The sequence below is a fragment of the Drosophila sulfurigaster genome, chromosome 3, assembly GCF_023558435.1.
Source record: "Drosophila sulfurigaster albostrigata strain 15112-1811.04 chromosome 3, ASM2355843v2, whole genome shotgun sequence".
Taxonomy (NCBI): Eukaryota; Metazoa; Arthropoda; class Insecta; order Diptera; family Drosophilidae; genus Drosophila; species Drosophila sulfurigaster.
This window is the reverse complement of record NC_084883.1, coordinates 25378028-25393386: the sequence shown is the minus strand read 5'-3', so window position 1 is coordinate 25393386 and position 15359 is coordinate 25378028. Positions and strand designations below refer to the sequence as shown.

The 15359-nt window shown below is 41.2% G+C and overlaps 6 protein-coding genes across 9 annotated transcripts; 3 read left to right on the top strand and 3 right to left on the bottom strand.

The window, feature by feature from the left end:
* Window positions 1-247: 247 nt before the first annotated feature.
* On the top strand, window positions 248-666 carry LOC133843524 (uncharacterized). The gene has a single exon (XM_062277121.1). The coding sequence runs from the start codon at window positions 271-273 to the stop codon at window positions 664-666; it is 396 nt and encodes a 131-aa protein (XP_062133105.1). The 5' UTR covers window positions 248-270.
* A 697-nt stretch (window positions 667-1363) lies between these two features.
* Window positions 1364-1723, top strand: LOC133839963 (keratin, type II cytoskeletal 3). Its single transcript, XM_062271619.1, has one exon. The coding sequence runs from the start codon at window positions 1364-1366 to the stop codon at window positions 1721-1723; it is 360 nt and encodes a 119-aa protein (XP_062127603.1).
* LOC133843525 (uncharacterized) lies at window positions 1694-2162 on the bottom strand. The gene is made up of 2 exons (XM_062277122.1): window positions 2047-2162; window positions 1694-1984 (listed from the first exon to the last, which is right to left on the bottom strand). The coding sequence occupies exons 1-2, from the start codon at window positions 2150-2152 to the stop codon at window positions 1803-1805; spliced, it is 288 nt and encodes a 95-aa protein (XP_062133106.1). The 5' UTR covers window positions 2153-2162; the 3' UTR covers window positions 1694-1802.
* A 140-nt stretch (window positions 2163-2302) lies between these two features.
* Window positions 2303-2741, bottom strand: LOC133845538 (shematrin-like protein 2). Its single transcript, XM_062280017.1, has one exon. The coding sequence runs from the start codon at window positions 2732-2734 to the stop codon at window positions 2390-2392; it is 345 nt and encodes a 114-aa protein (XP_062136001.1). The 5' UTR covers window positions 2735-2741; the 3' UTR covers window positions 2303-2389.
* A 1795-nt stretch (window positions 2742-4536) lies between these two features.
* LOC133839962 (shematrin-like protein 2) lies at window positions 4537-4992 on the bottom strand. The gene has a single exon (XM_062271618.1). The coding sequence runs from the start codon at window positions 4990-4992 to the stop codon at window positions 4537-4539; it is 456 nt and encodes a 151-aa protein (XP_062127602.1).
* A 1788-nt stretch (window positions 4993-6780) lies between these two features.
* LOC133841975 (MAGUK p55 subfamily member 7) lies at window positions 6781-14807 on the top strand. Of its 4 annotated transcripts, none has more exons than XM_062274844.1 (9): window positions 6781-7351; window positions 10581-10669; window positions 10729-11006; window positions 11067-11198; window positions 11642-11671; window positions 12056-12223; window positions 12293-12614; window positions 13416-13709; window positions 14214-14807. In XM_062274844.1, the coding sequence occupies exons 2-9, from the start codon at window positions 10627-10629 to the stop codon at window positions 14732-14734; spliced, it is 1788 nt and encodes a 595-aa protein (XP_062130828.1). In that variant the 5' UTR covers window positions 6781-7351; window positions 10581-10626; the 3' UTR covers window positions 14735-14807. The 4 variants fall into 4 exon arrangements, with proteins under 4 accessions (XP_062130828.1, XP_062130830.1, XP_062130829.1 ...); XM_062274846.1 differs by having other exon boundaries at window positions 6782-7351; window positions 13533-13709; XM_062274845.1 differs by lacking the exon at window positions 11642-11671 and having other exon boundaries at window positions 6783-7351.
* Window positions 14808-15359: the final 552 nt, after the last annotated feature.

Here is a 15359-nt window from a genome sequence, read left to right as displayed (position 1 = left end):
GCCTGCTGAGGAATTCCATTTCGCTGAACTGCTCAATCTTCTTCTTTTTTTGTTGTACCTAGCGCTGAGCAAAGTCATTGACAAGTTTGTCGCAGGTAAACCAAAGCAAAGCAATGCAATGCAATCTAGGTAGCCTGCAAATGGCAGGTGAGCCATGCCATAAGGTATTGTTTGCCCTGAGGCCCTAAGCAACCGAGGCATATAAGAGCCCATGTGCAGCACTCAGAGTGCAACAGTTTCTAATTACCCGCGCTGCAAGTAGGACAAACGATGAGCTCTGCACTCAAGAAGATTAACACACAACTGGGACTGAGATTGGGACTAGGAGTGGGAGTTGTGTTGCTGCTGCTAATGCTGCAAGCAGGTGACGCAAGGCCAATGGGACACAACGAAGCCAGCTACGATGCCAGCCTGGATCCTTTGGTCTGGTCACGTCCCTTTGTGCAGGACAAAGTGCGCAGACATCGCATTGCAACGCTTCCCAATCCGTATAAGCATCGACACGTTCCAGCACATCCCTGCCCTGAGCTGGGCAAGAAGCGGCGAAGACAACACTCAACGAATCGGCAACGCAATCAGCTGAAATATAACACAAAAAGCAACAGTAACTACCGCAAGTATCTGCACAGACGTCGCAAATTGTTGGTGCTGCAAACAAGATGCTAAAGCAAATTGAGTTAAAAACCATAACTAAAATTACCTAAAATTAGCATAAATCAATATTGCGTTAGTTTAAACTCTAAACAAATGCAAAACGTTCGACGAACTCGTTGAATTTACTGACACGCTTCAATTAGCGATACACTCGCCGAAATTGTAGGTAAGAAGTGAATGAATGTGATGAATGTGATGAAAGCTCAGTCAGAGAATGCAAAACTTGTTCTTGAAGCACGCTTGTTAACTGGTTCTTCACATCGATTGCCAAATGTAAATGTTAACGAGACAAATACACAAACTCCGACGAGTGTGTGTGTGTGTGTTAAGGTCAATTAGATAACGTTTCAAGACCAGCCCAGCAACGAAGTCAAACATTAACGGCAAATACAATGGCAAACATGATGTAACCAAGGCCCAACATCGCGGCGCCAGAAGCCACGCAGCAATCAATGAATGAATGAAAGTACACGTTGAGGCAGATAACAAGCCACAAATCGATGTCGAGTCGCAATGTGGACACTCTCAATTAGCAACTATACGCACGAGCCCGGCCAGAAGCCAGCTGCTGACGAAGAAGAAATGGCCAGTGCGTACTCGTATAAAAACGCATGAATCTCTGCCATTTGTTATCAAGCACAAAGCATCAGCAGTGTCATCCACATCAACTCTCAAAACTATCTCAAGCTCAATAATCATCACTATCAATATGAAGTGCCTGCTGCTCCTCGTTATCGTCATCGTCTGTGCCCTTAGCTGTAGCTGGGCAGCACCTGTGGAAGTGGAAGTTGTGCCGCTCACGCTGCTCGATGTGGATGCCGATCTCGAGCAGCTGCCACTGGATTCAGAAGCGGAGAACGAACGTGTAGCACGTGGCCTGGGACTTGGCGGCTTTGGTGGTCTCGGTGGCTTGGGCGGCAAATTTGGCGGCTTCGGTGGTCTGGGTGGATTTGGTGGACTTGGCCATGGCTTTGGCGGTGGTCTGGGACATGGTTTCGGTGGTCACGGCTTTGGTGGACTCGGTGGACTGGGCAGCTTCAAGGGACTCTTCAACAAGCATTTCCGTTAAGCTAGATTAACACAAATTTTTTGTATTTTTAATTTTTCTAGTGCCAATAATAAACTAATTTAGTTAAGTGTATAGTAAATCAAAAGTTGTTCATTTGATAAATGGGATTTAGGGCGCCATAATATTCCAGCTCCGGCTCTGTGGTGCTCCGCAAATGTATGCGAGGTTGCACGGTGGTGCTTGTCCTGACTGTGGGTTGCCAGCGCTTCAATGCCTGACGCACTTGCCCCATAAGGTTGTGCCACAAAGTGTGTCTCGGACCTGCTACATACAAGTGAACAAAATCAACAACAAATTGTGTAAAGAATCTACAACGAATTTACCCACTGTCGGTGGTGCCACCTGCGGATCAATCTCCAGCTCATCTAAGGCAGCTGTGAAGATTAAAATACCGCTAAGCAGCAACAGCAAGAAACAAACGAAACCCATCGCTCTGAGTCCCCAAATGAGAGGGGAAGTCTTCGACTGACAGCTACTTATAAGCAGAGCTCATTGTGGCTGTGATGCTTTCGCATCATAAAAGTGGGGCACTCCCCCTTAAGCAAGTTCGAGTTACACATAAACATAAACACACATTTATTCAGGCGGGCATCATCACATAAGAGCCGCAAAACAGAGACAAATATCACAAGAGTGTTGCAAAACGACAGGCAAAATGCTTTTCTTTTAGCCATAAAAACCGCCGCCAAATCCGCCGTAACCACCGCGATAACGAGTGCGTGTCACGACACGAGTGCGCTGGAAGTCTCCGTAGCCACCACCGAAGCCACCGCCATAGAAGGGTGGTGGTGGAGGTGGTGGACCAAAGAAGGGCGGTGGTGGAGGTGGCCCAAAGAACTGGCGAGCTTTGCGTGTTCCCTCGACACCATCAGCCTGTGAAGTCTCGCCCGCAATCGCTAGATCCGCAAGTGATGCAGTCGATTCAGCTGCCACCGGTTGCTGCTCCTCCGCTCCACAGAGCAGCACAAAGGCGCAGAGCACCAAACAGAATGTTAGTTTTGCGTATTCCATTGCCGTAGTCAGAACTAAAACTGAGTTCGCAATTGCGCTTTAATTTATAGTCAAATATCTGATGGAGGTGGTCGAAGAAGAAGAACTATAGAACTGAAGTTCATTGGCATTTTTTCGATTGTCATTGAAGGCAGCCACACCACAAGGCACCACACAAAACGCCAAAAAAACTAATTAGATATCGAAAAAACCCAAAGCATTTGAAGTTGTTTACCTGAAATTGACCCACAACTGATGGCGATAGACGCGGAAGTGTCGGCTGCTTGTTCCACAGTGGAACCAGTCTACGCTCAAGTTATCTGAACTGTGGTGAGCTGGACAACAGATGCCTATCACAGTGGCCGACCAAATTGATGAAGAACTTCGATCGTTTTTTGATATATGACTCGGTTATGCGGAAACGTATCACGAATTAGGCTACGAGTTACAACAAGTCAATTACAGTCAAACTCATAGAATTGTAGACTAAAATGTGTAATGCAGAAAATAGTTGAAGAAAAGAATATAATATTATAATAAATTTAAATTTCTGAAAATTCGAAACAAACTAAATCTAGAATGTGAAATACAGCTACAGAAGTTTCTACATTTGTTTTTCTATTAGATTTATTATTTTTAAAAGTTTTAGAAAATTTAATGTATTATATTTTACCATAATACTTTAGACAAACAATAACCTCTTAATATAAAATAAAAATACATTATCCAGTATAGTATATTAGTATGTTGAGGATAAAGAAATATATTAAAATTACATTTTCAAAAAATATATAATAATAATATTCAGAGTTTATTATGCAGACTCACTTTAAACATAAGTCCAATAAGTCTATTTAATATTTTCTTTATAATATTGTCTACAATTCAAGTGCATTTGTATCTACAAACTGAACAAATCTCAAGGGCTTCTCTGAAATCACGCTTCCAGATCATTCTACATCGAAATCGGATGCCGACACCCACAGTAACGTCATGACTTAAATCTCACAGCATACAGAGGCTGATCTTGTTATACGCCGCTTAAATGCTTACTCAAAATACTTTTGACTGCACACACAAGTGGGGATTTTTTCATAATTACCCTACACTTTAAATTGTATAAGGTCGAATTACTTTCTTAGCTCCAAATAAGTCATATTGTATATGCAGAATAAATTCAGTGGAGTGCATTCAAATATAAAGCGTATTCGAGCGTCGAGTAAAGCCACTGAATATTGCTTACTTTATTTATAGTATTGTGAGTTATGGCTAAATAATAGGCAAACAAACAGCCGAAAACGCAAAATGAAACTCAACATAAACAAGAGCCACAACTTTAATCTTCATAGCAAAACTGCAATATCATCAACAAACAAACACAAATACAAGATAAGTATGAAAACAACACCCGAGTTTGCTCGTCTATAAGATACCCGCTATACATTTCAATATGTAAACCATAAATATACTAAATATTGAATCTGAAAAATATAACAACAATGTACTAAATACTATGTAATCCGTCTAAAAATATACCATTAAATACGAAAAGCATTAGAATATACTAAAATTGATTGTGTTTTGTATAACTTCGCAGTTCTTACCCAATTTTTGGGAATGAATTTGGAATTATTAGAATAAGATAATATATAAATTCGATGGAGTCGGCGATACATCCAACCTCAATCTTACTTTTTCTTTTCTCAATAATTATAAGACCCTTTTGTTTAAAAGTAATTGGTATAAATACACACACACAAATAAAGGGAATGTCAAACTCGAACCACTTTTGTTTATTGATTTATTTACACTTAAGACTTTATTCAACCCAGAAAGCCGCCGATGCCAAAACCTTTTATCTTGGCAAATCCAACACCACCGCCAACAAAGCTACCACCGCCGATGCCACCGCCGAAGCCTCTGCCATAGCCTCCTCCATAGCCACCTCCATAGCCTCCACCATAGCCTCCTCCATAGCCACCATAGCCGTAGCTGGGGATCGTTTGCACTGTTGAAATGGTGGACACCACGGGCACTGTGGTGATGACGGGCACCGTGGAAACCACGGGCACAGTTTGTATGGCCGGAGCTGCAACGTATCCACCGCCAATGCCACCGCCGCCCACAATGCCGCCTCCAACGATGCCACCGCCAACAATGCCGCCTCCCAAGTGTCGCGCTTTTCGCACCAGTTCGTTGCCTTCGCTCACAATGGGTGTGGCTTCCAGCTGGCTGAAGACCAGCAACGAGATGAGCAAGTAAACCGTTTGCCGGATCATCTTTGAATCAACTACTGAAGATTGCCCCAACCCAAGCTGGCTTATTTATGCAAATTAATTAGTGGCCCACGTCTGTTGGTGCCTTCTCGTTAAGTTGTTGGCCTATTTGCATTATCAATTCACAAATGCGATGCCAAAATTCCCCGCGAGCTCAGTGTCAAAGCCAATGTACTCATATTCTAGCAATGTTGATGCTACATCATGAAATGCCCAGCTACAGCATGCACTCAGAGAAATTTGAAGTTACCAACGGGAACAATATTAATTTGAAAAATATAAACTTTTTTGGCAAAATTCTTTGAATAAAAATATTCCTTTAAAAAATCAGCCTATAATATCAGTATCTATAAATATCCACCTTAAATCAATAAATGAAAGGTTTTCAGAATCAAAATATTAAAACAAAATAGAAGCAACTCCTTATGCTAAATTATAAAATTCTTTAAGAATTTGATATAAAAAAATGTTCATCAACTAAAAGTATTCACTCTAATTCTATAACTAAAAGTAATGCAAAATTAAAATATTAAATGTTTAGAGAATTTTAAAAGTAATCATTATTTTATGGACTTAAAATCTTAAATACCTTAAGTTAATTTCAAATCTTAAATAATTTATTAGATCTTACTAAATTTGTTGCATTAAAAATTTATTTTATCTCAAATTGTAATCTAAGATTAATATTTCTAAAAATTCATTAATTACATTTTGATAAGTTTACTGCTTGACACCCATTTCTTTCAGTGTACTTCGCACCTAATCACCTCCAATTGAAGGTCAACTCTACTCGCAGTCCACGTGCAAGAGGCCGCGTAACTAGCAACTCTTAACGTGGCTAATGTGGAAGCAAACAAACGCAGCATAGGTTTTGGGATTTTACAGTGGTGCTCATGACGCACCACAGCACCACACTGCAAGCGATGGCGGGGCAATAAAAACGTTGACGGCTCTGCGCAGGCGTGACACAACGTGATTAACTATACGCTAAAGATGAAGTGGTGCCAACGACATATACAACTGCTGCTGATCATCGGCGTTGCACTCGCAGTGGAAGCAAACGAATTCGGTGGCATTGGTGGCATCAACGCGATACAGCAGGTGCCAGTGGTGCAACAGGTGCCCATTGTGCAGCAGGTGCCCGTCATACAGCAGCAGCCACAGAGCCTTGGACTGGGAGGTGCTGGACTGTTGGGTGGTGGCGCAGCTGCTGGCGGCGGTGTGGGCGGCTTTGGTGGCTTCGGTGGTGGCTTTGGCAGCTATCGCGAGAGTTATCGCGTGCGAGGACGCGCCTTTGGCGGCGGCGGATTTAAAGGCGGCTTCGGTGGCCTCGGCGGCGTTGGCGGCTTCGGAGCTGGCGGATTTGGCGGCGGTCGCTTCCGGGCGCGTTATGATAAAAAAAGTAAGCGGTGGCTTTGCTGGCATTGGTGGTGCAGCTGGTGGTGGTGTGCTCGGAGCTGGCGGCGCTGGATTGCTAGGTTAAGAATTACCTTAACAGAAGGATAGAAAAACATAATATTAAATTATAGAAATAAAGCCAAAGGAATGAGACACCCTGTATGTAAGACACAGACACTGACAGACTTGTACTCGCTGCTGATATTATTATTTTTGTTATGCTCACACAAAATTTGCTGACATGCGCAATTTCAACCCCCATGCTCTGCTCTGCTCTGTTCTGTTCTGCCAGGGTGGTGCGACGCATGGCGGCGGTGTCTGTGTTGTGTTTCTGAATGGGGCAGCCAGCCATCGAGGCAGCCAGAGACTTGGCCTCAGTTCGAGTCAGTCGCTCGCTGCAGTCGCTCGTCGAGACGCACACAGAGACTGCTCTCGTCGTCTCGTTTCGCAGTCTCATCTGTCGCTTTTCATTATCAATCTCTGGCCAAAAGAGGCGCCGTTCTTCCGCGCTCCATTCAGTTCCGTGACGTTGTTGTTGTTTGCAGCGACCTGCAACCGCATCCGCAACGCGACCCGTGACTTTGCTCAACGTTGTCTGCAATTTCTTTTGACAATTTGACAACAAAATCATAGACAATTGTTTTGCTCGAGGAATGCTCGTGGACCTCACTAAAAATAGCCTCGAATCTGAGCTATATTAAGTATATATATATATCCATATATATATATTTAGTAGTGTGTGTTATGCTGTGTGTTGTCTGGGCCAAGTGGAAAACTTGTTAAAAATAAAACATAACGTCAAGTGAAAGCCTCAGAAACTGCCCAAGTGCAGATTAGCATATGCAAAAAATACAAAAAACCAAACAACAACAACAACAAACAATAGCAACAGCGACAGTTAGCACAATCTCCAGCGACAGCAACCACCGAGAGCATCAAATTCTGGAATTTCATTTGATCTCAGGTAAGTTGCATTCCCGCCTGCACTCCACTTTCGCCTGGATTGTCTTTACATTTTTTTAATTAAAAACCAAAACGAAAATTTTCATTTAACGCTGCGCTCTTCGACTCTCGCTTCCTCTCTTCGCTCTCTTATGCTACAGTCGCTCTCTCGCGCTCATCTGTTGTGCAGTGTGACCAGCTGTCGCGTTGAAATTCGTTTGATTTCATTGCCATAAACAAATGTTGTTATTTTTTTGTAGTATCGCTGTTTACAACAATTATCGAACCTTTTTTGTTTGGCAATTGTCTCTGATTTAACAACCCCTGACACACACTCTCACTCTCTCCCTCTCGCGCTCTCTCTCCCTCTCACTTTCGCGTACACACTCTCTTTGGCGGCTCTCCCCGAACACAACAATGCTTTCATATTGTGTTACCTGTCTTATCTTATGGGCACAGTGGCTTCCTTTGTCTGCCCATTGACACGTATCATTATGGACAACAATAACAACAAATATTGCAAGCAACAACAACAAGTGTGCTTTCCAGACAGTCTTCTGGTATTAAAGAAGAAACACGCGTTAGGCCAAGCACTTGGCAAGCTCTGAAGTCCTGTGCAACCGCACTTGCAATTAGCATAATTGCAGCTCAACCACACGCACACACACACAGACACACACACATACACTGACACATGATATGTGGCATATCATTTGGCAAGTTGATAGACAAGCTCATCACGCTTTTGACTTGCAAGACATTTGCGGTATTCCCACAACATGCTAATGTTCAAGGCAGCAAACCAAATTCTGACACTAAAGTATAGTTAAATTGATTAACTTTAATAATAATAATAAGGTTATTGTTTATACTTCCAAATATCTAATTAAACAACAAGAACTATCTAATAAATAGTTTCTGATGGTAATAATAATAACTAAAAGGTAGAATAAACATTTTAGGGAAGTTTCTAGAATTAACAATAGAAACATGTCATTTTCAACAGTGTTTTAAAAATTACATAGTATTAATATGGAACGAAACCATCTAAACCATATTTAATAATATTTGTGTTAAGAATAACGGGTATAGATTCAATAAAATAAATTTTTAACACATAATTAATTACAGATTTCAGACATACATAAAACTATACAAATTTGTTTGTAAGCATTAATGTTTATTCATTTCATTTAGAACGTTTATAACTACATACTTTGTTTATAAATTATCAATATAAATTAAAATACAACTCAGAATATATTCATTATTATTTATTCAGTTAGATGCCATTCATTCAGCCGTATATTTTTTTATAAATTTTTTAATTTATAGCATCAATAATTGCATTAAGATGTCATTCATTCATTCCTAGCGCTTAAATTAGAATACAAAATATCCAGTTATTTACTGAGATATTCATTCAGAACAGCTTTAATTCAAAATGATTCATTTAACTTAATAATTAAAATACTATTAATTAAGTCTCATGTCTGGTTACAGGAGTCAACATTCTAAGCTGTTTAGATTGCGCTTTTAGTATAAATAAGTAATAAATAAAGCGTATAACTTATACACATTATACAATAGATAATTCACAAACTTTACCCAATCGATTTATGCTACTCGGTGTATTGATGTGAATAGGTATTTTATTATTTTCACATTCAAAAGACGGACCTGCTGTTATTTGCATGTGTTATGAAGTACGTATCCTTGTCGCAGTCAATTCCAATGATATTAAACCTCACTCACCCCTCTCTGACATTTCCCTTAAGTCCGCCCACGCTGCTGACGTCGTTGCATTTCACCCTGGCAAAAAGCGAAAGCATTCGGTTTTGGGCACCACTCACACACACACACACAAACACTTACGTGACCACATGCGTGTTGCTGTGTGTGTGTGTGCGTGTATGTAGTTCAAGGTCATCGAAAGTTTGAGGCTGTGAAGCAGCGCAAAGTAGAGCACTGATAAAAACCCAATCAGCAAGCGTCCTCTCGACAGCATCACCACAGCATGGTCAAGGACTCGTCAGTTGTGCCTGATTAGTTTTGTGCGTGTCTCTTGTGAATATTCGAGAACGAAAACAAAGCTCGAGGCATGCGAATGTCATTTAAGGTTCATCAACTCGCAAGCTATTTTTAGCGTCAGGTCAAAGGGAAGGCGCTAATGAGTGCCTGGCCTGGCCTGGTCTGGCCTGGCCAGCTGCTGGCTTGCCAACAAAAGCGAACGAGTTCAGGCCCATTATAGACGCCAGCAAGTGCCAGTGAACTGCCGCTTGGCAGCTGGCCAGTGAATGAGACTGGGGGCCATGCCTATTTTCCACCTTCGAGAGCGCAGCCATGCAACAGGAAGCGCAGCCATTGAACATTTAATGTATGCAGTTGTCGTCCATAGTTGCTTGGCCTAGTGCCGCAAAACGTTTGCAATTTATGACTGTCACTGAAAAGGGAACACCGTCGACCATGTGACCAGTGAGGCGAGAGACAAAGCACAGCCAGCAGCACAGCGCAGTATTGTTCACCTGAAAGTGAGCATAAATTGTGTTATTTCTAATCGAGTTGCCTCTTTGGCCAGCTGCCACTGCCGTTGCACATAAATCAGCAGCGTTGTGTGGCAAGTGGAGCAGCCTGAGTTAAGCCCCATGTAAGTTGTGCCTAAAGCCAACTAATTGCATTTTGCGCCACGCCAGCAGAAAGCTTCGACTTGCGAGAAAGTGTCGACGCCAGTCTGACGCCAATGTCGAAAGTCTAATGAAGCGAAAATGGCCATTGTACGCATAAGCAATGTCCCCATTACGTATACGACGCGTTGTCAAACCAATTTCTTTTAGCTTCCTCTTCTTCTTCGTTTTTTTTTTTGGCAAAAACTGACATAAAGGCGGACGATAATGCCTTCTTTTCAGCTTTTCTTCAGCAACTTATCTATAAGATGTTTGTAAATTGACTTTCAGCACGCATCAAATTTTCATTTTGTATTCACTTTCGCCTTCGTCACATCGCAGGATGTGCTGCGACTTGTGTTTGGTGTCGTCTCCCTTTGGGGCCAAGAGTCAGCGCAAATTGAGTTAAATTCAGTTATCGATTTTTATTCACGTACGTGTATTCAGTTCTATATTGGGTTTCTTCTTTCAAAACGCCTCAAGTGGATGGGGGAGGCAGATGGCAAACAAGCAAAGCGTTCGCCTCAACAATTTAAACTTGAGCTCGACAGCCACTTTTAATTGATGTTTCTTTTGCATTGTATCTAGGTGAACCACTTGACGAAGCATAAGGAACTCTGTGGGAGTGTGTAGCATGCTAGCCGCAGTCATGGCATCAGATATCAATTGGGATCCAGGTTAGACTCTTCACTTTGGGAAACACTTGACAATCTTTATTAACTTGATGCCTTTGCAGCGCTTTCGAGATTGATAACAACGTTAAAGGAATCGGACAATCTGTCCAATGACCAGGAGATTGACTTTCTCAAAGCTCTGCTGGAGTCCAAGGAACTTAATGCCTTGGTTAACGTACACACAAAGGTGGCCAAGGTAGGTCGCGATGATCGACTAGCTCCTGTTTTGTCCTCCTCCGCCCAGGTGCTTTACGAGGTGCTCGAACAGCTCTCACAGCGCTGCCATCTGAACGATGAGTGCAAGGAGGCTTTCCATCTGCTACAAGACTCCCATGTGCAGGTAAGTAAAGCTCTGAATGTTATTTAAATTGAGTAAACTCATCTATAATCCCTTCACTAGCATCTTCTATTTGCCCACGATGCCATTGCCCAGAAGGACTTTTATCCGCATCTGCCGGAGGTGCCCATCGAAATGGACGAGGATGAGGAGACCATTAAAATAGTGCAGCTCGTCAAGAGCAACGAGCCATTGGTAAGTTAATCCATGCTGAGATCACAACTCATTGTCCATCTTCAGTTTCATCGTCATTTCCATTGTCGGCTCAATCTGTATAAAGCTAATGCCAGTCTCGTAATTTGTGTAATGTCATTTCACACTCTCGTCCTCGTCCTCATCCTCATATCATGTTGAGTAAGTCCTTCAACTGTTCTGTCTCAGCTTATGCCTATGTCTAAACAAAAAAAAGAAAAACTGCTCCAACTGCTCCTCTCTGCGCTTTCATTCATTTCCTAACAAACCGCATCTCTAACAAATTATTTACGCTAACAAATATTTTGTAAATTTTGCTTTGTTTACCAACAAAAATGAAAACAAAAAAACCAAAACATTTCGAAAATCGAATAAAATCGAATTGATTATCCAAAACTCGCCCATAAAAATAACATAAATAAAATAAATACAATAAATAAACACAGACAGGAGCACAAAGTGCGGAACCGATTGTTGTAAGTAAACAATGTCCTTAACTGTAAAGTTCCAAAAACCATAAAACTAAGACTGTTGTTTAACGTGCCACTGCCACCACTACAACAACAAAAACAACTACAACAACAACAACAGTGACAACAACTAAACTTGCCACACAACAAAAACAACAAACCAAACAATTTTGTATAAAAACAAGCACAATTTGTTGTTCCTTTAGTAAAAATTGATTGTTGTAATTTCAATATGTATCGGAAACACCCAAAATAAACAACCAGACTCTCACACACTCACACTCACACACACATACACGCTCACTCACACACTCACACGAGCAAAATACACACATGCACATACACAGAGAGCAAAAACTTTGATAATAAAAAAGCGTTGCCTACTTTTAGGGCGCAACTATAAAAACCGATGAGGAGACGGGCAAGATAATCATTGCTCGCATTATGCACGGCGGAGCTGCGGATCGCTCGGGTCTGATACACGTAGGCGACGAGGTCATCGAGGTCAACAGCATCAACGTGGAGGGCAAGACGCCGGGCGACGTGCTCACCATTTTGGTAGGCAATTCAAACACTCTTATCAATTTACTTTATTCACTTATTAATTGTGTATTTTTGAATTTACAGCAAAACTCTGAGGGCACAATTACCTTTAAGCTGGTGCCAGCGGACACCAAGGGCGCACAACGCGAGTCCAAGGTGCGTGTGCGTGCTCACTTTGACTACAATCCGGATGTGGATCCGTATATACCCTGCAAGGAGGCGGGCCTCGCTTTCCAGCGTGGCGATGTCCTGCACATTGTGGCGCAGGACGATGCCTACTGGTGGCAGGCGCGCAAGGATCACGAACGCTCGGCACGCGCTGGTCTCATACCTAGCAGAGCGCTCCAGGAGCGACGCATTCTGCACGAACGCACCCAACGGGAGTCAAATGACTTGGACTCGAAGCGTAAGTGTCAATCAGCATCATCTGCCATAATCAACATTCGAGGTATAGTGTATGTCGGTTATAGTTATTTGCAAGTCAATTGAATATTGACGTGTTGTCTATATCTATCTTAAATTACTCTAACAATCGTTCTATTAAATGTTCCTAAATAGCTTAGCGTCATTCTACATTAGTACAGACAACCAAAGTTAGTTATGTGCACTACCTTTAACTTTAAAGTCAAAGTCTCAAGTTTAACTATTTTTGAATGACTTAAAAATGTCTTTAAATAAGGCAATTTGGCTATGTGCTTTTCATTAGTTTTAACTTTAAAGTCAAAGTCTCAAGTTTAACTATTTTTGAATGACTAAAAATGTCTTTAAATTAGGCAAGACTGATCAATTCATATTGTTACATTTTTATAATGCAATTAGTCTTTGAAACTATTGGAAAATTGCCAGAATTAGTGTAAATCAATTAATTTTTTAACCTAATTAATATAAAATTTGCTATAAAAATAAATCTAGACTTTAAGAAACTTTTAACTCCAGTTGTTAGCCATTATAACTTTCAACTTTCATAGCTATCAAATACAGTGTGTGTATGTAAACTTCCCTCTGTATTATCCTTATAACCGATATACTCATATACTACATATTACCTCCTCAATTGGTCTTTCTCCCATCATGTGATTCATTCGTTTCATTCTAACCATGTGGCACGCTCATGCATAACAAAAACAACAACAACAAAAACCATCGCTCCACCTGTACCTCAACCTCCTAACGCCATCTGCAATCTCATCATCGCGGCGGGGCACAGCGGGTTCATGCGCCTCACTCTGCACCACCCCGCCGGGCTCGCCGCGCCTGCAGACGAGCAGCAGCAGCTCGTCCTGCCGTCAGCCAAAGACTAAAAAGATCATGTACGATTTGACAGAGAACGATGACTTTGATCGCGAACTGATTGCCACATATGAGGAGGTGGCCAAGCTGTATCCTCGTCCTGGCATCTTTCGTCCAGTCGTGCTCATTGGTGCCCCTGGAGTTGGTCGTAATGAATTGAGGCGACGTCTTATAGCTCGGGATCCGGAGAAATTCCGTAGTCCAGTCCCATGTAAGTTTTGAAAGTGAAAAACCAAAATAGAACATTTATAATGTTGTTCTAGCCTAATCTTAAAACTTCAACTTCAAGAAAAGAAATCCTATTTTATTATAGAAATGCATAATGCGAATATCGAAAATTTTTTAAAGAAAAACATTCTCGTTTTAAGAATTGAAAAAGAACATTTGAAATTATTTTTTCTCATTTCAAGATCAAAATTCCAAATTAATATAGAAACTCTTTAAATTCAAATTTTCTACAAAAAAACTTAAATTAGAATGAAAAATCTCAATACACAAATTTAAAATTCTACAAGCAAAAGCAACGACAATAGAAACGAAGAACTTCCTCATTTCAAGATCAAAATACTAGTTTAAAATATAACATTTTAATGTTTGAATTTCCTAAAAATTTAAAAGACTTAATCATAAAATCAAAATTTCCTAAAATTAATCGTGTTTTTAGAATTCAATTTGTCCCTTACAAGTTAATCACAATGTATATTCCATATTTTAGATACCACTCGACCCATGCGTATTGGTGAAGTTCCTGGCAGGGAGTACATCTTTGTGGCGCGCGATAAAATGGATGCAGACATCGAGGCGGGCAAATTTGTGGAACACGGAGAGTACAAGGGACACCTCTATGGCACTTCGGCAGAGAGTGTCAAGTCGATTGTGAACGCCGGCTGCGTCTGTGTGATCAGTCCGCATTATCAGGCCATTAAGACGCTGCGCACGGCACAGCTGAAACCATTCCTTGTGCACATTAAGCCTCCAGAGTTGAGTGTGCTCAAGTCGACGCGAACCGAGGCGAGGGCCAAGTCCACGTTCGATGAGGCGAATGCGCGCAGCTTCACCGATGAAGAGTTCGAGGATATGCTGAAATCGGCGGATCGCATTGACTTCCTATATGGCCACTTCTTCGATGTGGAGATCGTCAATGGGGAGCTGGTGAATGCTTTCGAGCAACTTGTCCAGAATGTGCAGCGACTCGAGAATGAACCTCTGTGGGCGCCCTCGATTTGGGTGCAGTAAATTAAGGGATCAAGGATCACAGCATGCCATGCATTTGTTGAACAAAGAAAAAACAAAACAAAGAAAAAGAAAACACCAAAGTATTTGCCATACGAATTTAGCCCTTGTTTTGGTTCTTGTTATTGTTCTTACTGCCCTAAAAAAGTGAAGCAACGTGAGAAACCGATAAAGCTAAATGTACAGTTAGTTGCCAATGTTGAACGGCATTTAGATAGCGACAGACGGACAGACAGACAAAGAGACCGACTCAATTTGACTAAACTGAACTGGACCGAAACGACATAAGAGACGTATATAGAGAAAAATACTATTTACCCTTAGGCAACCCTTGGGGACGATCCTGTCCAGCGTTAGTCCTTTTCACGACATGTACCTTTTTGCGTAACAGTGAAAACAATGAAAAGAATACAATAAACTGAAGTAAAAATGATAAAAAGAAAACCAAGCGAAAACCAAAAATAAAAAGCAAATTATAATATGTAAACTAATTCAAGAAACCATTTAACCAAAACATTTAAGCGAAATTATTATTACAAAATGAAAATATGTTGTACAACAATTATTTTATTCGAATAATGATGTCCGAAATCCATCTATATATATTAAAGATATAAAATGTTTAAAT

Excerpts from the sequence above, each read along its gene's own strand:
- LOC133843524 (XM_062277121.1), top strand. The coding sequence starts at position 271 with ATGAGCTCTGCACTCAAGAAGATTAACACACAACTGGGACTGAGATTG.
- LOC133839963 (XM_062271619.1), top strand. The coding sequence starts at position 1,364 with ATGAAGTGCCTGCTGCTCCTCGTTATCGTCATCGTCTGTGCCCTTAGC.
- LOC133843525 (XM_062277122.1), bottom strand. The coding sequence starts at position 2,152 with ATGGGTTTCGTTTGTTTCTTGCTGTTGCTGCTTAGCGGTATTTTAATC. Across the intron at positions 1,985-2,046 it reads GGTGGCACCACCGACAGTGG|GTCCGAGACACACTTTGTGG; the intron begins GTAAATTCGTTG and ends TGTATGTAGCAG.
- LOC133845538 (XM_062280017.1), bottom strand. The coding sequence starts at position 2,734 with ATGGAATACGCAAAACTAACATTCTGTTTGGTGCTCTGCGCCTTTGTG.
- LOC133839962 (XM_062271618.1), bottom strand. The coding sequence starts at position 4,992 with ATGATCCGGCAAACGGTTTACTTGCTCATCTCGTTGCTGGTCTTCAGC.
- LOC133841975 (XM_062274844.1), top strand. The coding sequence starts at position 10,627 with ATGCTAGCCGCAGTCATGGCATCAGATATCAATTGGGATCCAG. Across the intron at positions 11,007-11,066 it reads TACAAGACTCCCATGTGCAG|CATCTTCTATTTGCCCACGA; the intron begins GTAAGTAAAGCT and ends TCCCTTCACTAG. Across the intron at positions 12,615-13,415 it reads AAATGACTTGGACTCGAAGC|CGGGTTCATGCGCCTCACTC; the intron begins GTAAGTGTCAAT and ends GGCGGGGCACAG.